General features: G+C 41.0%; 1 protein-coding gene across 2 annotated transcripts in view; it reads right to left on the bottom strand.

Annotated features, from left to right (window-relative positions):
* The window catches only part of SDCBP (syndecan binding protein), a 32,440-nt gene extending 11,857 nt beyond the window's left edge, over positions 1-20,583 (bottom strand). For both annotated transcript variants that reach the window (XM_060128520.1, XM_060128521.1), the window contains exons 1-2: positions 20,426-20,583; positions 3,991-4,056 (exon numbers count right to left, since the gene is read on the bottom strand). In XM_060128520.1, coding sequence (XP_059984503.1) covers positions 3,991-4,041 — 51 coding nt within the window. In that variant the 5' untranslated portion in view covers positions 4,042-4,056; positions 20,426-20,583. The remainder of the gene's footprint in view (positions 1-3,990; positions 4,057-20,425) is intronic.
* Positions 20,584-20,890: the final 307 nt, after the last annotated feature.

Here is a 20,890-nt window from a genome sequence, read left to right as displayed (position 1 = left end):
ATCCCACTGAAATAATCTTTATCTACATTTTAGCAAGTATGAGAAGGGGTTATGTTATACTAAATACATAAATAATACAAACTATGCAAAACACATACTGTATCACTGACATAAAAATGATGGTAAAGTAATGTAACTTATAACTGTCAAGCTTGCAGAAACTTTGACAGTGCGCACACACTTAATCAGTACGACTCATGCGCAAGCATGCCAGGAACTCCTCCCAGGGCTGCCTTTGCAACCTGTGTCGTTTTAAGTATTCCACTGAAGGAACTCCTTTTTCCTTTACAGATACATCTGACTTTCTAAAATAGACACATGTCACTGGTTGGCAGTAAGTTGTAAGATCCATCTCTAATATCATTTTTTTACTTACTTAGTCAGAAATATGTCAATTAGGTAATGAAGTTTATACCTACATATCAACCTAGCACTGAAATTAATGCTAAGAGTAGTCCCAAAGATGCTTAGAGAGATAGAAGCTTAATTAAATAAGGAAAGTCTACAAAACCACTGAAGGTACCTCACTCTCTGGATTGTAAATGTTCTGATATGCTTGTTATTGGGTCATTCTTTAATATTTACTGTTTCATCATCTGTCACAATCTAAACAAATAAAATGCAGCATGAAAATCTTTATAATTTTAAACATATCCACAGACTCAAAGTATGCTGAATTATGAAAATTCTTTCACCAACTATCAGCTAAAAGGAGCTAGTTAGTGGCCAGTGGACTGCTTCTTGGCTAATCTCTAAGAAAAAAAATACTGTTCAGCACTAAAAAGAAATGAGCTTGCCATGAAAAGACATGGAGGAATCTTAAATGCACATCACTAAGCAAAAGACACCAATCAGAAAAGGCTCCAACTATAGGACATTCTGGAAAAGGAGGGGGGAATGGACAGCACAGAGGACGGTGAGGGCAGTGAAAATATTCTACACGACACTACAACAGTGGCTATATGTCACCACACATCTGTCCAAACCAACAGAGCGAACAACCTCAAGAGTGGACGTCAAGTGTAACTCTGGACTTGAGGTGGCAGTACTGTGTCAGGGCAGGTTAATCAATGGTAACAAATACACCGTGCTGGGGAGGATGCTGGCAGTGGGGAAGGCGGGCACTGTATGCACTGTGTAGGTGGAGTCGGGGGGAGGTGCATGGGAGGGGTCACTGGCATGGAAACTACCTTCCATTTAATTTTGCTGTGAACCTAAAAACTGCTCTGAAAAAATAGAATTTACTAATTTTAAAAAGCTGATCCTTTTTTACACTGATTATTTTCTGTTCTTTCATTCACTGCTATTGTTCTCATCCAAGGAATACTGAAGTAAGAACATATATAAAAAGCTCTCTGCAAAGTTATGTATTTACTTACTATATATTCTGTAGTAAAAACAAAAGAAAGATGGTACAATAAGGGCTTAAGGACTATAAGCCATTAAATGTAGCACAGCATTTCACACATACTTGAAATCTCAAACTATTTTTTAAAAAAAAGGGTGGGAGGGGGATGGTGTCTGGAGGCAGGGGGTGTCCCACGGAGCACAGTTATGCCAGAGCGTGTTGTTTCTGCCATTACAGAAAGCATGTGGAGACACCACGCTCATGGAGCCACCAGTGTCAATCTCTGCTCACTGTGACAGGAAACTGACGAAATCACGGTTTCTTACCAGCTTATTCTGCACAGGTGTGGCAACCACAGGTTCCTCTCAAAGACTCACAGGGGACAGGGAGGTTCAGGGACTGTATGATACTGAAAGCCACAAGCCTAACGTTGATTGTAAGACAGTTTACAAAATGCTGCAATTTAGTTTTGCCGTGGTATAAAAGGCCAGGAGGGGAGAAAATGAACCCCACCTTTACAGAGGCATCTCAAAAACAAAAGCCCAAGTATCACCTACCATAGAAAATGAAGACAAAAAATAAAACCAGCCCCAGCCCCAGACTGCAGTGGCTGGGTTAGGAATCTTTTAAAATCCAGTGAGAATTTAAGAACCATCTGTCCCCCTCCTTACTTGCTGTTACATCTCCAGGCAGCCAGCTTTCTGCTCAGGACATAAAAAGTCTTCTAATGGAAATACCCATATAATTTGCCTCTCCTTCAAGAGGTCAGCCTGACGTAGACTACAGCCCTCTTTATCTTCCAATCCAACATTTGCCAGTATCAACTGTTTCCTTCTCTTTCCGCTGCTCTCAAAATAAAAAACCTCTGCTCAAAGTCTACTATGGTTAATTTAAAGTTCAATTCCATCAAAACTAAAAAAAAAAAAAGCACAAAAAGGAAATTAGTCATTTTCTCAGACCCATCTGCAAATCCTATCACTTAGTGCCCTGATATCACATTAATGGCTTAACTGTTATTCTTGAAGGGTAAATATTTCAAATAAAAGCTTTTTAAAAAGAAAGTGCCTGTTCAGATGAACTTCGTGGAAATAAAAACCATGAGAAAAACAATGACAAAATACCAAAGAAAAAAAGAGAGATTTCAGATGACCGAACAGTCCACTTAAAACGGTCCGGCACCAAAGCCTTTGCAGCTGAACGGATGTCAGAGATTTTACAAACCACCCATCAACATCCACAGGGGCGCCATGATGGAAAACAAGTGGTCATGATCCCCCCCCCCCATTTTTATCCAATCACTGCTACACGGCGAACAATTTCAGCTACACATTTGTTACTATTTTTGCTGGGGTTTTTCTTCACCCTAAAAGGGCCAACAATTTGCCTAAAAAACACTTGTATTCTTGTATTCTTCTCACAAGTTTCTAATAAACGTTTTTCTGTTCATTAAATAATTGTTAAGAAGTAAATCTCATTTAGAGTAAACTGAGGTCAAGACCTCAAGTAAAATGATCTTTAGGGGAAGAAGCTTTGAAGTACTAAAACAACTCAAAATGAAAGAATTTCATCACATTTATCGTATCAAAAAGATTTTAGCAATAAAGAAGTATAACAGGGAGCTCAATCTGTCTTGTCAAATTAGAAGAACAAATGACAGCTGAAAAAATTCTGACTTTGAGAGAACAAGCTGAAAGTAAACTGGAAACACGATGGGTTCATTAAATAATTATCTCTAGTTAAAAAGAAAAATAAAAATTTACAGAACTGCAAGAATTGATCCCAATCGCAAACTTTCTTCTTAAGCAGAAGCATCTACCTTCAAAACTAATACTTACATAAAGGAATACAAAAATTTCTGACTTAATGAAATTAGAAAAACTGTACTAACACAGCCACTTAGAGCAGGAACAAGTAAACTGTCTGCTGCTTACATTTAAAAAGACACAAATCACTACACTTTCATTGTGCATTTACACTACTACTCTTCCTAAAGCAGCATGTACCTCCCTATTTCTATGATTTTTAACTTCAGAGAAGACAATTATGTTAAAGACTTGTCATACCTGAAAACCCAAAGGAACGTACGAATTTTAAACAAGACAATGAATGTCTAAGAAGTTGTAGTATATTTTACCAACTTAAAAATGTATTTAATTTAGGGCTTCCCTGGCGGCACAGTGGTTGAGAGTCCGCCTGCCGATGCAGGGGACACGGGTTCGTGCCCCGGTCTGGGAAGATTCCACATGCCGCGGAGCGGCTGGGCCCGTGAGCCATGGCCGCTGGGCCTGCGCTCCGCAACGGGAGAGGCCGCAACAGTGAGAGGCCCGCGTACCACAACAAGAAAAAAAAAAATTTAATTTAAACCTTAGTTATAAAACCAAGCTATCTTTGAAGAGTTTAAGTCCCGTTTCAAAGAAATAATAACCTGTACCCATTAATCCACAGTGAAATGAAGAAGAATCTCTAGCTTTTCTAACTGTTTAGTTAGAAAAACTTTAGAAAAAATTGAAAAGTTTATAAAGTGTAAAAACGGACAAATACATCTACTATTTAAGTTTCTTACTTCACTTCACCTATAACCAGAACGTATGGCAGAGTACATGGGGAAAAAAAAGTACTTAAATTAAAGGACTTAAACATACCTGAATCACCTTGTCTACCTTCAGGTCTTCAAGAGATGGGTACAGAGACATTTTTGCAGGATTTTCCTGAAGAAAAAAGAAAAAATTTCTACGATTCAGATTTTATTGAAATTTCAACAGTACATGCAGCCAGCAACATACACATAAACGTGTATAAATGTTTAACACAAGAGACATTTAATTTGCAAAACACATGGGAAAATATGAGCGTGCAGCTATACTAAAAACTGCTGGCTGATGAATGGTTGCCAAACTACCTCTCCCTCCCTTCTGTGATCAAACTACATCCATTACAGATCTTAAACGTCCCTTAGTAAAAAGCCCCTTGATTTCTGACGTTTAGAAAGTCAAAGAGGGGCTTCCCTGGTGGCGCAGTGGTTGGGAGTCCGCCTGCCGATGCAGGGGACACGGGTTCGTGCCCCGGTCCGGGAAGATCCCACATGCCGCGGAGCGGCTGGGCCCGTGAGCCATGGCCACTGAGCCTGCGCGTCCAGAGCCTGTGCTCCGCAACGGGAGAGGCCACAACAGTGAGAGGCCCGCGTACCCCCCCAAAAAAAATAAAATCAAAGAACGATTATGTGACTCATCTAGCTTACACAAGGGCTTGGCAACTGAGCCAGTATTATTACATCCTTCTAACAAAAATCTACAACAGCTCATACGTGTTACCTATGTATAAAACCTCTATTATTAGGAAAATATATATATACAGATATTACATAAATATGTATATGTAAAAAAACAATATACACCAACTGTTATCAAGAGTTCTATCTTTAAGAGAAATGAATGAAATAGATGGTAAGGGACTGAGGGATAAGAGGGACATTTTTATATTTTAAACATTCCTATATTGTTCAACGATTTTTAGTGACCATGAATTGCTTTTTGTAGTAATTTAAAACACAATTCTCTAAAAGAATTACAGGGATATACACTCCAAAATTTTGTTTAGCTGTTTTGAGATGAACACTTCCTTTAAACCCAACAAAACAGAATATATTCTAAACTGGTACAGGGTTTGACATATCAATTTATTACCTGCCAACCAAAATCCACCCGTAATTGGCTGCTCTGTGGAAATGGAGATGGGCCCTCTAATTATCTGCTCTTCCGCCAGGTGGCAAGATGCTGAGCTCTGTCAGCAGAGGAAGCTGGAGGCGCACCGCAGGAGAAAGGGATTTTCCTTTCTAAGTTCCAGTGTACGGCTCCAGCCAGGCGCCAGCTTGGAGCAGCCCCAGCACCCAGCTCCCGCAGTGCACAGCAGCCAACCGTCCCCAGTACTCTGTCGAGCACGTTCCCAGCAATGGTGTCACCAGCCAGGCATCCCTCATGAGTAGCTCTCCCTAGCACCCCCTTCCTGTGGCTTGCAGCGAGTTCCAAGGTGCAGCAGCCCAAAGGGAGACTTATCCAGGAAGTCTGGTATCTCAGCAACTTCACTGTCCATTGAGTGACGGCTGCACTCTCTCCAACAAAGCCTGGATCCCGATACAGGAAGAGGACAGCTCATCCTGGGGCCCTCTATCTCAGCCCTGGGGTGAGCAGACACTTAGTAAATGTGCTCTTCCTGTGTTCTTTAAAGTTCTCTTTACTTCTGACTGGCCAATCCCTGTTTCTTCAATCATGGTATCGTTAAAAATTCTGTACACTAAACTTTCACTGTTCAAATTACTATATGGTTTCTGTCTCCTAGTTGGATACTAAATGACAGTTCTTTTTTAAATTGATACACTTCACATACCACAAAATTCACTTTTAAAGTATACAATTTGACAGTTTTTAGTACATTCTGAGCTGTGCAACCGTCCCTATCATCTAATATAACATTTCCATCACCCCAGAAAGAAGCCCCATGCCCACCCATTCTCCCGTCCCTCCAGCTCCCATAAAGTATGAGTCTACTTTCTGCCTCTCGATTTGCCTGTTCTGGACATTTAACTTGGAATCACAGGACATGTGGCCTTTTGTGTCTAGTTTCTTTCACTTAGTATAATGCTTCCAAAGTCCATTCATGCTGTAGCAGGTACCAGTACTTCACTCCTTTTTAATGGCTGAACAATATTCCATTGTATGGACATGACACTTCTGGGTAGCAGTTGATGACATTTTGGGTGGCTTTACACTTTGACTTATGAACGATGCTGCTAGTAATGCTAATGAGCATTTATATCCAAATCTGTGTGTAAACACAATGCTTACCTGTCTTGGTATACAGCTAAGAGTAAAACTGCCAGGTTATATGGGCATCCTCTAACTTTTTGAGGAACTGAACTGGTTTCTGAAGTGACTGCACCACTTTACATTCCCACCGGCGCATGAGAGGGTTCCAGTTTCTCTCTATCTTGGCCAGTGCGGTTGTCCCCCGGCATCTGCGGGGCACTGGTTCTTAGAGCTCCGCTGCCCACGCCCGCACACATACAGCCTGTGAAGGCTCAAGGCCCTTACATAGGACGGCGCAGTACATGCCCGCTATCGTCTGCTGTTTATTACAGCAATCCTACTGCACGTGAAGCAGCATCTCATCGTAGTTTTGATCTGAATTTCCCTAATGACTAGTAACGTTGAGCATCTTTCATGTGCCTAGTAGCCATTTTATATCTTCTTTGGAGAAATGTCTATTTAAATCCTCTGCCCATGTTATTTCTTTTTCTTGCCTAATTGCCCTGGGGTAGAACCTCCAATAAAATGCTGAATAGCAGTAGCCTGATACAGTTTTGAAGAGGAAAACGGGGCCTAGGTTTGTGGATAAAATGGAAATTCTTGAGAAAGCACAATCAAACATGGCTTAACTCTATTAATCTGGGGAAACAAAATGAAGTACCTTTTGTGTCTCAAAAGATCACTTCCCTAGAAGCTTTCTCCTTAAACACATTTTATTTAAACTTTCAACCATTTTATCGACATCATAAACACAATCATTTTAAATTCACTGTAACTAATGTTGACCAGTAATCCAGGTGCTATTTCCATTTTTGGTTCTGCCGCTGGTCACCTACAAGATCCCATTTTTCCTCATGAAAAATGAACTGGACGAGTGGCTCATTTCAAAACTCACTGAGTAGTTTTTTCAATTTTTTTCCCCACAGAAGCTTTTCTTCAAACTAATATTAACTCAAGTTGTCTCAACAACTCTGAGGTCCCTCATACCCACACACTCAGGCCAAGAAAAGAAATGGGCTTTCCAGAATTTTTAAAAAAATAAATATCACTCCAACTATACTTTTTTAAAAATTTAGTTTGTTCATTTTAAGTATGTTGACCTTAATTAAATCTCACCATTCTTCTAAAATACAAAGGATTCCTTAATGTTTTTACTTCAAACTATGTCTTGGTCTCATTTCATCCAGTTTCTTTCCAAACATTACAACGTTCCAGCCACAAATGACTTGCCATTTCCTACCCAGGTCAAGTGTTTCTGTGTCTCCACATCTTTATAAAAGCTTTGTCTTCTTCCTGGAATATTCTCCCAGGACGTTTCTATCAACATCTTAGTCAAGGTGACTTCTGTGAGGTCACCTTTGATGACTTCAGCCAGACATCCTTTGTCTCTCAGTTCAGCAGTTTCACTCTGCCTCTCATCACAGCTGGTTTATGTTTAACTCTGCTACTTGAGATCAAGGCCCACATTTAGTTTTTTATTTATCTAACACAATACCTTATCCTGACAGGAAACAACTGTTTATCAAATATTTTAGCCAATAGTATCAAAATTACAGTAAACAAGATATGGTTAAAACTTACTGGAAAGTTCTAATTGTCTCACCTTGCAAGTCTACTACTTTGTTGGGTTTGGTTTTTTTGTTTTTTGGGTTTTTTTGCTTTGTTTTGTGTTTGCCACATCGAGCAGCTTATGGGATCTCAGTTCCCAGAACAGGGATTAAATCCAGGCCAGGGCCATGAAAGCCTGGGATCCTAACCACTAAGCCACCAGGGAACTCCCAACAAACCTACTACTTCGAACAACACTGTTAAAAGCGTTCCAGGAAAATAATAAATGTTTGTATTATTTTTCTTGAAGGACTCCATTAACTCACTTGTATGGTATATTTAAACCTTTGACCTAAAGCTAAGTGTCAAAAATACTTAGCCCTGGGGACTTCCCTGGTGGCGCAGTGGATAAGACTCCACGCTCCCTATGCAGGAGGCCCGGGTTCAATCCCTGGTCGGGGAACTAGATCCCACATGCATGCCACAACTAAGAGTTCACATGCCACAACTGGGAAGACCACATGCCACAGCTAAGGAGCCCATGAGCCGCAACTGGGGAGCCTGCCTGCCACAACTAAGACCCAGTGCAACCAAATAAATAAATAAATATTAAAAAAAAACTTAGCCCTTTTTGAAGAACCACAAGGCTACTCTTGAGATCCTTTCAATTATGTTTGGAATTTCAGAATGATCAATAATGAGATTTAAGAGAACTCTGAAAATAATTCCATTACATCAACGTGAGAATTCCCATTTTACTCTCACTTAGAACTCTATCAAACACTATGACTGTACCAACTAAAGACAAAATCTCTTTGCAGGCCTTCTCTTCAGCCGACGGAGCAATCAGTGAGAAGGGAGAGCTTACAGCTCTCGCTGCTCCTGAGATCCGTAGGCACCACACCTTTGCCATGTACTCTAATGGTCTGCTCACAACATTCCTGACAACGTAACAACTTTGTTTCATTGGTCTAATTCCTGGAAAGAACTGGTGCTCTTCACTGACCCCTAAACCCAGGCCTGGGCCACTCTATGCTTCCGGCAACCTCCTTGCATCTCACGCCTCACTGAACGCCTCTGCACGCCGTGGTGCAGGCCTTTAGAAAATAACCCCCCAAATCAATTACTACGAAGAGATTTCTCAGTGCTTCGAACAGTTTCAGGGTTCTTCCAGAGCAACTGAAGACAAAAAAAATTTGACTAATTCTGCCTCAGTATCAAGTTTTCTATCTGACCCTCTACCTCCTCAGGGCAATGTCAGGGTAACTTCCTCAGTCCTTAAATATGTGCACAGACCAAAGAACTCTGAAATTCAGACACTGTATGGGATATTTTGGAACACCTAGTTAACTTGCTTTCTAGCAGCAATGCTCTGATCAACAAAGTAGAAAACATGCTCGTGAAGATGTCCCGTTAATGTCACCTAAATGGCAGCACTTATTTTCTGAGCGACTGACTCATTCCTTCTCTCAAACCACCCACTACAACTGGCCTCCCCTTTTACAAATGGTGTGATCGTTCAAGGTAAAACAATGTTTGTCAGCTTGTTTAGTCTGAGTTGGTTTTAAAAAATCTTGGGATGGTGAAAATTCAGGACTGCAGAACCACTGATCTTAAAAAAAAAAAAACACGGCGCAACACGTCTGGTGCTCCGGTTTTTGTAGCCGCCGCCCAGGGGACAACCCCTGATCGCCTGGCTCCGGCTGCCAGCAGGGCGTACATTCACAGGTCCCCCAGGACTACAGCGCTCCTACTGACGGCTGCATGGAAGGGGCTGGACCTGTATGACAGGCTCACCCCGAAGGCAGCTTCAGGTGTGAGGAAGACCCTACCTGAGTCCCCTCCACCACCAACAAGCCAACAGTGCGCTGCATCTGCGGAGAGGACAACGGCACCATCATCTGGCTCTGTCGGCCCAAAGGTGCGGCCCAGTGATGGTCTAACTGCGGAACCCATACAAGTTGGTGCCCCACCAGCTGGCCTACCGAGAAAACAGTTCTTAACAGGTTCTCCTCCAGGGCACAGTGTGAAGACAGCAGACTGAACTGCACCCCAGACTCCCCGTAAAAGAGGTCGATTACCTTATCTTCAAAGCTGGGGCCCGTAGAGCAAGCAGGCTTGTAATTAAACACACACCCAGGGGCTATAATTCTGTCCAGAAACTGGGAGGGCCAGCAGGTACCGTCTGTGCACTCTCCCTGTCCCGCCCGAGGCAGCCAGCGTCTCTGAGCAAGACCTAGTGCCAATGCCAGCGCACGCGTCTGCCGCCCAGGGACGTCCTGGCCCTGGCGGCCACCAGTTCAGCAGGACTGCAGCCAACAGGCCACAGCCAACTGGCAGTCCCACCAGGGCTCAGTGCAGAGGGAGCAGACAGAAATGCCTGTTTCCCAGTCTGCCCCGGAAACAGGCAAATTCGCACACTTTTAAAACTGCTGCCTGAGAGCGTGGCTTCCCAACGGCCTGAATCCAGGTGCTGACCGCAATCCTCCCCGTTGGGCCAGTGACAGACCTGACACACCCTCAGCTACTGGGAGCCAAAAGCAATAAAGCAGGCTGCTGGGAAAGCTGAATGGTTATGAGACACAACCAAGAGCTGGTGCAGGGTCGCACGAGAAGGCTCATCTAGGAGGCCAGTCGTTTAAGACTAGGAGAGGTGGCTGTTTTATCTAAACAGAGAGTCAAGGAAAACGAAACAGAAGAACATGACCCAAACGAAAGACCAAGATAAAAGCTCTGTAAAAAAGACCTTAACGAAAGTGATTTACCTGATAAAGAGGTTTAAATTACCGTCATAAAGATGCTCGCCAAGCTCGGAAGAACGATGGATGAACAAAGAATTTCAGAAGATACTGAAAATGTAAGAAGGCGCCCAGTAGAAATCATAAGGCTAAAAAATACAATAACTTAACTAAAAAACACAACAGAGGAGTTCAACAGCAGACTAGACAGAGCAGAATAAAGGAAGAAATGAATCTGAAGAAAGGAAGAAACAAAGCAGAAGACAGGGCAGTGTAACTCATCTGATCAGAGCAGCAAAAAGAAAAAAAGAATGAAGATCGCTTAAGAGAGGTATGAGACAACATGCTAACCAACATTTGCGTCCTAAGGTTCTCTGAAGGAAAGGAGAGAAAGAGGCAGAAAACTTACGTGAAGAAAGTTTCCTTCACATAAGAAAGAAGGAACAATGGCTGAAGATTTCCCTAATTTTGGGAAGGAAACAGACATCTAGATCCAGGAAGTTCAGGGAGTTCCAAAAAAGAGATGAAGATACCCACACCAATACATATTATAATTAAAATATCAAAACGAGCAGAGAATCTTAAAAAGTGACAGGAGACAGACAACTTGTTATGTACAAGAGAACTCCCAAGAGACTGAGCAGACTTTTCAGCAGACACCGCAGGCCAGAAGGAAGTGGCAGGATATAACTCAAAGCGCTGAAAGAAAGAACTGCCGCCAAGAACACTCCACTCAGGGGGCTTCCCAGGTGGCGCAGTGGTTAAGAATCCACCTGCCAATGCAGGGAACACGGGTTCGAGCCCCGGTCCGGCAAGGTCCCATATCCCGCGGAGGAACTAAGCCCGCGCACCGCAACTAGCGAGCCTGCGTGCTAGAGCTTGCGAGCCACAACCACTGAGCCCACGTGCCACAACTACTGAAGCCCACGCACCTAGAGCCCGTGCTCCGCAACAAGAGAAGCCACCGCAAGAAGCCCACGCACCGCAACAAAGACCCAACACAGCCAAACATAAATTAAATCTTTTAAAAAAAAAATACTCCACTCAGAAAAGTTGTCCTTCAGATTTGAAGGCAAGGTAAAGAGTTTCTCAGACAAGCAAAAGCTAACAGAGTTCATCACCGCTAGACCAGCCTTATAAGAAATTTTATAGGGATTTAAGTTGAAACAAAAAGGTGCTCATTAGTAACAGGAAAACATAAAGTATCAATCCCAATAGTAAAAGTAAATATATAAAAAATTCAGAGTAACCTAAAGCTGTAAACATGGTGGATTAATCACAAAGCTGGAATACAGGTTAAAAGACAAAACAAAACACAACTAACTACAACCATTTGTTAAGGGAAACACAGATAAACGGATGTAAACTGTGACATCAAAAGTATAAACGGGGGTGGGGGATGTAAAAATGTAGTCACAAGGATGCCCACCTTGCCACTTTTATTCAACATACTCTTGGAAGTCCAAGCCAGAGCAACTAGGCAAGAGAAAGAAATAAAAGGCACCCAAATTGGAAAGGAATAAGTAAAACTGTCAGTATTTGCAGGTGAAATGTTACTAATACGTAGAAAAGCTGAAAGAATCACCAAAAAACTGTTAGAATAAATTCAGTAAAGCTGGAAGATACAAAACCAATACACAAAAATCTGTTGCCTTTCTATACACTAGCAATTAACTACCAGAAACAGAAATTAAGAAAACAATCCCATTTACAACTGCATCAGAGAAATAAATTTAAATAAGGAGGTGAAAGACCTGTACAGTGAAACTACAGCACACTGATGAAAGAAATGAAAGACAACACAAATAAATGGAAAGATATTCCATGCTCCTGGGCTGGAGGACTTAATATTGTTAAAATGTCCATACTATCCAAAGTAATCTAAAGATTTAATGCAATCTCTGTCAAAGTTCCAATGGCATTTTTAAAAGAAAGAAAATAAACGACCCTAAAATTTGTATGCAATCATAGAAAACCCCAATAGTCAAAGCAAACTTGAGGGAAAAAACAAAGCTAGAAGCATCACACTTTCACTTCGAACTATATTACAGAGCTATAGTAACTGAAACAGTATGATACTGCATAAAAACACACACATAGACCAACAGAAGAGAATAAAGAGCCCCAAAACAAACCCACGCCATGTATGGTCAATTAATTTGTGAGAAAGGTGTCAAAAATATACAATGGGAAAAGTACATTCTCTTCAGTAAATGGGAAAACTGGACAACCACATGGAAAAGAATGAAATCTGACCCCTATCTTACACCATACACAAATATCAACTCAAAATGTATTAAAACTTGAACATAAGACCTGAAACCATAAAATTTCTAGAAGGAAACATTGGCAATGAGCCACTTGACATTAGTCTTGGTGATGACTATTTGGATTTAACACCAAAAGCAAAGGCAACAGAAGAAAAATAAACAAGTGGTACTACATCAAACTAAAAAGGTTCTGTACAGCAAAGGAAACAATCAGTTGAAAAGGCAACCTACCAAATGGTAGAAAATATTTGCAAATCATGCATCTGATAAGGATTAACAGCCAAGCTAAAAAAGGAACTCATATAACTCCACAACGAAAAAAATAAAATAAAAAATACAATTAAAAAAAGGGCAGAGGATCTGAACAGACATTTTCCCAAAGAAGACATACAGATGGTCAACAGATACATGCAATGGTGTTCAAAATCATCAGGGAAATGCAAATCTAAACCACAGTGAGATTATCACCTCACAGCACAGGAAACAATTGAAATGCTCTATCAGAGAAGTAATCTAAAGTACTTCCATATGGTAGTGAAGTAAAAACCTTCTTAAGGTCCTAAAACATCGTGTCTTCAAGTCCATAAGGATAACCTGGAAATCTTGTTAATAACACAGATTCTTGAGTCCTGGCCCCAGAAACTAAAAGAGTAAGTCTGGAGTAGAGTTCCAGAAATCTGCCCTTTAACCCTTTGTATACCATCAGCGTCCAATGGACACAATTTTAAATTCTGAGTTTCTTTTTTCAGAAGTTCTATTTCACAACTTTTATTCTTTCTTAGACAAAAGAAAGGGAGGGAGGGATGAACTGGAAAAAAAAATCTTTAAATAGAGTAAAATCACCCTACCTTACAGATATCACAAGGGTTCAACTGGACTCCTTTATAAATCTAAGATGCGTTATGGAATCTTAGTGAACTTATTTTTCCCATATCTTGAAACAGTTTTGCTACTGTATCTAGGAATTACTTAATCATTATTCATCCGTTATTCCCAAGTATGCTAAAGAAAAAACTAAAATGACAATAGGAACAAAAAGTAGAATCATTCTTATTCATTCTAGCAATACATTATGTCATCCTTCAGTATGTGTTGCCCAAAGTACTGCATCCTCTTCCAAAAATGTATGAAGTCTGGAGACACCATCTTCGTAGCCTTGTTTTTAAACTGTATTCTTTGAACACAGTAGAAAATATGGGATTTTTCATTTTTCACCCATGATGGCACAGAGAATAAACTGGAGGAAGACATTAGACAAATCAGAAATGAATACAAAGAAACAAATAGCTGTACTCTAGACTTTTATGATAATGAGGGAATTGATCAAAAGCAAACCTCAGACTATGAGTTTTCAGATGAAGATATCTTAATTGAAATTCCTCAAACTTAAAGATCAATGAGTAAACAATATGCCTATACTTAATTAAAAAAATACAATTTTTCAGTTAGTCATTCTGAAGAAAGCACTTTATCGTACAATATTTTGAAACAAGTCCCTAGATCCTGTTTAAAAGGATATTTACCATCTTCTTTCCTCTTTTATATCTATACAGCAAAACTTACTGGATTTGGTTTGTAAGTAGCCAAATGAAGGCAGGTAGTTAAACAAAGGTGACCAGATGAAAATAGCAATGTAGAGAAATTTTTAAAAATCTGTTGCACTGACTATTCTAATTGGTATTTATAAAAGTATAAATGAAAATTCTTTGCAAATGTAAGTTAGATGGTCATCCCTGCAAAATCATGAACCATGAAAGTTTGCAAAAATACTGCATTTTGACAACGCAAGTACAAAAATTACTGAACAGTAACGTTAGAACCCATTAGAGATGGGTATGAAATCTAAAATCCAGTATTGTGTTTTGACAACCAAGTGCATGAAAAAAACCTAAAAGTAATGATAAGCTAAGATATATTAGAGATGTAACTGAAATCTGGAACAATATTTATAAAAAGGATATCTCCCAACTGTATGGAGGACAGTTTGATGAGCAATTAGTTGCACTCAAAGATGTTGCCCGTTTCAGCTATATATACCTTCAAAACCAGGAAAACTTAGAACAAAATTTTTGGTTTCTTATGTTCAAGTTGTTATTAAAATTCTGTTTCTAGTAAAACCGTGTTTCCCTATGCCTTTATTTTCATTTCTGCAAGTTATTCATAAAATGACCTAAATTATACAAAATATTCACTGGACCCAGATGATAAACAGTAATGATCATGTTTTCTAGCACACTGTGGATTCATAAGCATTCCAGACGATTCACATATGGTGTCAAGCAACACACTGTGATAAAGTCCTAAACAGTCTTCATGGCAGTGTTTCTCAAACTTGGCTCACCACCAGATCAGAATTATTTGGGCACTAGTTAAAAATACTTTACCAAGCTGACACAGATTTCATGGAAGGACGTAGGAATTATTCTTTTAATAAATATCCCAGGAGACTATGATGATAAGCAATTGAGAAATATGGTCATATGAAGTCTACTCTAAGTATAACTTCTTTTTACCCATAAGATTCCATTTCCCACCTATTGAACTGGCAAAAATCCAAAGCTGAACAACACTCTCTGATAATGAGGCTTTGAGAAACACTCATACATTACTGGTAAAAGTGTAAAGTAGTATAATTTCCACAAAGAGTAAGTTTGCAATATCTACTAAAATCGTACATGCAGATACCCTCCAACCCAGCAATACCACTTCAGGTTTTAGTCTATAAATATACCTACATACAAAAAGCAACAAATGTAACATTTTATTCACTGAAGCACCAACTGTAATAGCAAAATTCTTTAAACAAAGGAGGAAGTACTAGATACACAAAATAGTAAACGAAGTCGAAAATATTATCACATTAACTGGAAAAAACAAAGCATTATTTAGTGCAGTATATAAAGTATGCTCAAATTTGTGTTAAAAGGAAGGGGGAACTTAAGGAACCAGAAAAGGAAACACAAACTAAACCCAAAGCTAGCAGAAGTAAGGAAGTAACAGAGATAAATAAAAAAAAGAAAAAATTAAGAAAAATCAGTGAAAACTAAATTTAGTTCTTTAAAAAGATCAACAAAATCGACAAACCTTTAGCTAAATGGACTAGGAAATAAAAAGAGAAAACCTCAACATGTTAAAATGAAAGTGGAAATACTAGCAGAGTTTCTACAGAAATAAAACATTAAGTCTCTCTACAAGAGAGCACTATAAACAACTGTACACTAAAAAATTGGATAAACTAGATGAAATGCACACATTCCTAGAAACAAAACCTATCAAGACTCAGAAAGAAATAGAAAATCTAAATAGACCCAAAACTAATAAAGAGACTGAATCAGTAATCAAAAATGTCTCAACAAGGAAAAGCCCTGAACCTGATAGCTTCATTGGTGAACTCTACTAAACACTTAAAGAAGAATACCAATCTTTCTCAAAATTTTGCAAAAAAATTGAAAAGGGGACACTTTCATTCTATGAGGACAGCATTACCCTGATACCAAAGCCAGACAAAGACACAAGAAAGCAAACTACAGACCAACACCCCTTTGAACACTGATGCAATCCTCAACAAAATACTAGCAAACAGAATTCAACAGCATGTTAAAAGGATTAGACATCTCTTAACAAATGGGATTTATTTCTGGAATACGAAGATGGTTCAACATATGAAAATTGTTCAAAGTAATACATATCAACAAAATGAAGTGCAAAAAACACAAGATCATCTGAATTGATGTAGGAAAAGCATTTGACAAAATTCAACACCGCTTTACGATAAAAACACACAACAGAATAGGAGTAGAAGAAAACAACTTCCACATAATAAAAGCCATATATGCAAAACCCACAGCAAACATCATACTCAATGGTGAAAGACTGAATATTTTTCCACTAAGGTCAGGAACAAGGCAAGCATGCCCACTTTCAACACTACTCTTCAACACAGTACTGCAAGTTCTAGCCAGAGCAAGAAAAAGAAAAGGCATCCAAACGGGAAAAGAAGTAAAATTATCTCTGTTTTCAGATATGACCTTATATGTTTAGGGTTTAAAAAACCTTAAAGACTCCACAAAAAAGCATTAAAACTAAAAAACAAATTCAGCAATGTAACAGGATACAGTCAATGCACAAAAATCAGCTGCATTTTTATACGTAAACAAGCAATCTGAAAAGGAAAACACAAAACCAAATCCATTTACAACAGCATCAAAAAAAATAAACTACTTAACGAATCAAGAAGGTAAAAAACTTGTACAATGAAAACCACAAAACACTGCTGAAAGAAATTGAAAACAATCTTAGAAACAAAACTGGAGAACTCACACTTCCTGATTTCAAAATTTACTATAAAGCTAGAGTATTCAAAATGGTAACTACTGAAGCCCACAAGCCTAGAGCCCGTGCTCTGCAACAAGAAGCCACCGCACTGAGAAGCCTGCGCACCGCAACGAAGAGTAGCCCCGGCTCGCTGCAACTAGAGAAAGCCCACGTGCAGCAACAAAGACCCAACACAGCCAAAAATTTGCAAAATTTTTTAAAAAACCAATCAAAATGGTATAGTATTAGCATAAAGACAAACATAGATCAATGGAATAGAACAGACAGCCTAAAATAAACCCTCGTATACATGGTCAAATGATTTTTGACAAGGGTGCCAAGACCATTCAATGGAAAAGGCAGTATTTTCAACAAATGGCGCTGGGAAAACTGGATATCCACATGCAGAAGAATGAAGGTGGACCCTTACTTAACACAATATATACAAAAGTTAACTCAAAATGGATCCAGGATCTAAACGTAAGACCTAAAACAATAAAACTCTTAGAAGAAAACACAGGACAAAACATTCCTGACATTGGATTTGGCAATGGTCTCTTCAATATGACACCAAAGGCACAGGTCACAAAAGAAAAAATACATATTGGACTTAATGAAAATTTAAAAAAATTTGTGCAAAGGACACTATCAAGAGCATCAACAGGCAACCCACTGAATGCGAGAAAATATTTGCAAATCATATCTGATAAGGGATTAATATCCAGAATATTTAGAGAACTCCTAAAACAACAACAAAAAACAAAATCGGCAAAGAACATGAACAGACATTTCTCCAAAAAATATAGAGTAACAGCCAAGAGGCACATGAAAGGATGCTCAACGTCACTAATCATTACGGAAATGTAAATCAGAACTATGAGATCCCACATCACGGCCACTAGAGTAACAACTATCAAAAAAAAGAAAACAAGTGTTGGCGAGGACGTGGAGAAATTAGAACTCTTATTCACTGTTGGCGGGAATGGAAAATGGTGCAGGTGCTATAAAACACAGTATGGCAGTTCCCCCCATAATTAAAAATAGAACGTTGTATGATCCAGCAATTCCATTTCTGAGTATACACCCAAAAGAATCGAAATCTGGATCTGAAGAGGTATTTGTATACCTACATTCACAGCAGCATTATTCGCAACAGCTCAAACGTGGAAGCAACCCAAGTGTCTATCGACAGATGAACGGATGAACAAAATGTCAACACATATATATGCGCGCACAAACGCGCGCGCACACACACACACACAACGGAACTTTATCCTACCTTAAAAATGGAAGGTAACTCTGCAACGTACTATTGATACAACACGGATGAAACCTTGAGGACATCATGCGAAGCGAAATAAGCCAAACACAAGCAAGACAAATACGTGATCCCACTTACATGAGGTACTTGCAGTATCAAAATCATAAAGACACACAGTACAGTGATGGTTGCCAGGGGCTGGGGGGAGGACAGAATGGGGCGTTACTGTTTAATGCGCAGAGACTTCCAGTGTTAAGATGAAAAGACTCAAGGGGATGGACGGTGGCGATGGCTGCACACCAATGTCAGTGTATTTAATATCTCTGCACTGTACACTTAACAATGGTTAAGATGGTAAAAATTTACGCGTACTTTACCACAATAAAAAGAAAAACAACAGAAGGGGGAAAAATATATTTATAGGTTTGTACAGGTATAAAATATCCCTGGAACGATACCTAAAAAATGCCGAACAGTTGGCTCCCACAGGAGGAGAATACGGTTGGCTAGAAGACCTTGAAGGAAGGAAATTTTACACTGTACACCCTTTTTTGCTTAAATGCTGAGCCCTGTAACTGCTTACCTCCTCAAAAACTAAATAAACGTGCAAAAAATCTTGGCAGCACTTGGAAAGAAATGAATAAATGTGAATATAACTATGACTAGATGTAACGGTTGTTTTTTTTGGGGGGGGGAATCTTTCTTTTTAGAAACTTACGGCATTTACTACCTAAAGAAGTACCTAAATCCGACAAAAAAAACAGGAAAGAAAAAGAGTTGAGTCATGCTCAATTAAAGGAACTGTTTACTGAATAGTACACTCAACCGCCAACTATTAGTAAACGCTTCCTCTTTTAGTCACGATTTTCATATCCTTTCTTATAACGCCCAAACGTAACTAAAAACTAATGGTGCCAAAGTTAAATGTGAATTATAATAGAATGACTCTTTCCTGAACCTATTAAAAGACATTCCAACACCACTGTAAAGCAATTATACTCCAATAAAGATGTAAAAAAAAAAAGACATTCCATATCCTTATTTTTATTCTGCAGCACAAACTATCTGATCTATAATATTTACACACCGTTCAAAGAACAGAAGTTCGTAGAACGAAGTTGGTAACAGAGCAAATCAAAAAACAAAACACACACATTTTTACCGTTTGCCCTCAACCTCAAAGCGAAAAACTTAAAAGAATGGACCCATTTTATTTCACCATTTGTATATACTGGCGATAAAGCTAACCAGGCTGCGGCTGGGTTCCCCTGTAACTTTCGTTTTTAATCAACTGTTTCTTCTTTGAAACAACTGGATGTTGTGAGATTCGTAAACCAAACGTACTTCCTAAGAGAGGTACATAATATTAAAAATAACCGGGAACGGCTGTGCAGATGATATACACAGACCAGATAAACCTAGAAATCTCCCGTTAAAAACTAGCACCTTAACAGACTCCCTGCTTAAATGAATTCGTTTTGGTAAAAAGGGAAAACTTTACCCACATCTACATGCCTCCGCCTGCCCCGTATTACAAGCGAATCCTGAAACGAAAGCTGAGAATTGCGACCCTCGAGGGAGGATTCCTGCTGAGCGCACCCTGCTGGGGGCGTTTCTCCCTTTCCTCCAACTTCTCCAGAAGCCAGCGCCCCGCGAACACCTCTCCCCCTCCCCCTCCCGAAAGGCAAGGCTTACGCCCGCGCAACGGACACCTCCTTCCTCCGTCCACGTCCCGACGTTCCGAAGCGGCCACCGAGGAAGGCGACGCAGCCCAGCCTGGGGACGCGGCACCGGGACGGCCCGCAGCCGGCGACTCTCCCCTCACCAGCCCTAGATAGCTCACCCGACACGAACAAAAAGGGTCGAGGCGGACGGGGACTGGGGGCGGCGGGCGTCGCCCCCGGCCGGGCCCCAGGCTCGCCCTCCACCCCCAGACGGAACCCCGAAACCCACAGGGTGGTGGGCGCTCGGAGAGCGCCGCTCGCGCAAACTTTCGCCCCGGGCCCGGCCGGGCGCCGGGAAGAGCGCGGAGCGGAGCCCACAGAGGGGAAGGCGGCGCCGAGACGCCCTCCGCCCAGCGGTCCGGGGCCCCGCGCCCGAGATGCCGTGAGCTTCCCCATTCCCCCCCCCCAAGGGCTGCTCACCGAGGCCGCAGGGACGCACACACTGCAGCCGCCGCCGGTCACTGGCTCAGACTTCCGAGACCCAGAGAGAGGAGAACGGTGCGCGCCCGAGGACCGCCCGCGCCGCGCGTCCCCGCGTCCCCGCCTTACGCCCGCGCCTTCCCCCCACGCCTTCCGTCTCCGCGCGCTCGGTCAGGTGACCCGCTCCCCATGGTAACGGGGCAGGGGCGGGGCGAGGCGTGCGCCTGCTCCGCCGCTCCCGCCCACCTGCTCCGCTCTCCAGACAGTTCCCTGCCTAACGGCCGGGGGCCCCCAGCTCACTGCTGATCATCCGCCCTCACGGTCACTTAGTTCCCCATCACCTCCGACACATCGAGAGGCCCGAGAACCTACCGTTCGCCCATTTCCCAGCCAGCCCTAAACTTCCACCACACCCCACGGGCTCCGCAACGTTCCTCCCACTAACCCTTCTCGACTCCTGCCTTC

The sequence above is a fragment of the Lagenorhynchus albirostris genome, chromosome 17, assembly GCF_949774975.1.
Source record: "Lagenorhynchus albirostris chromosome 17, mLagAlb1.1, whole genome shotgun sequence".
Taxonomy (NCBI): domain Eukaryota; kingdom Metazoa; phylum Chordata; class Mammalia; order Artiodactyla; family Delphinidae; genus Lagenorhynchus; species Lagenorhynchus albirostris.
This window is presented reverse-complemented; position numbering and strand designations above follow the sequence as displayed.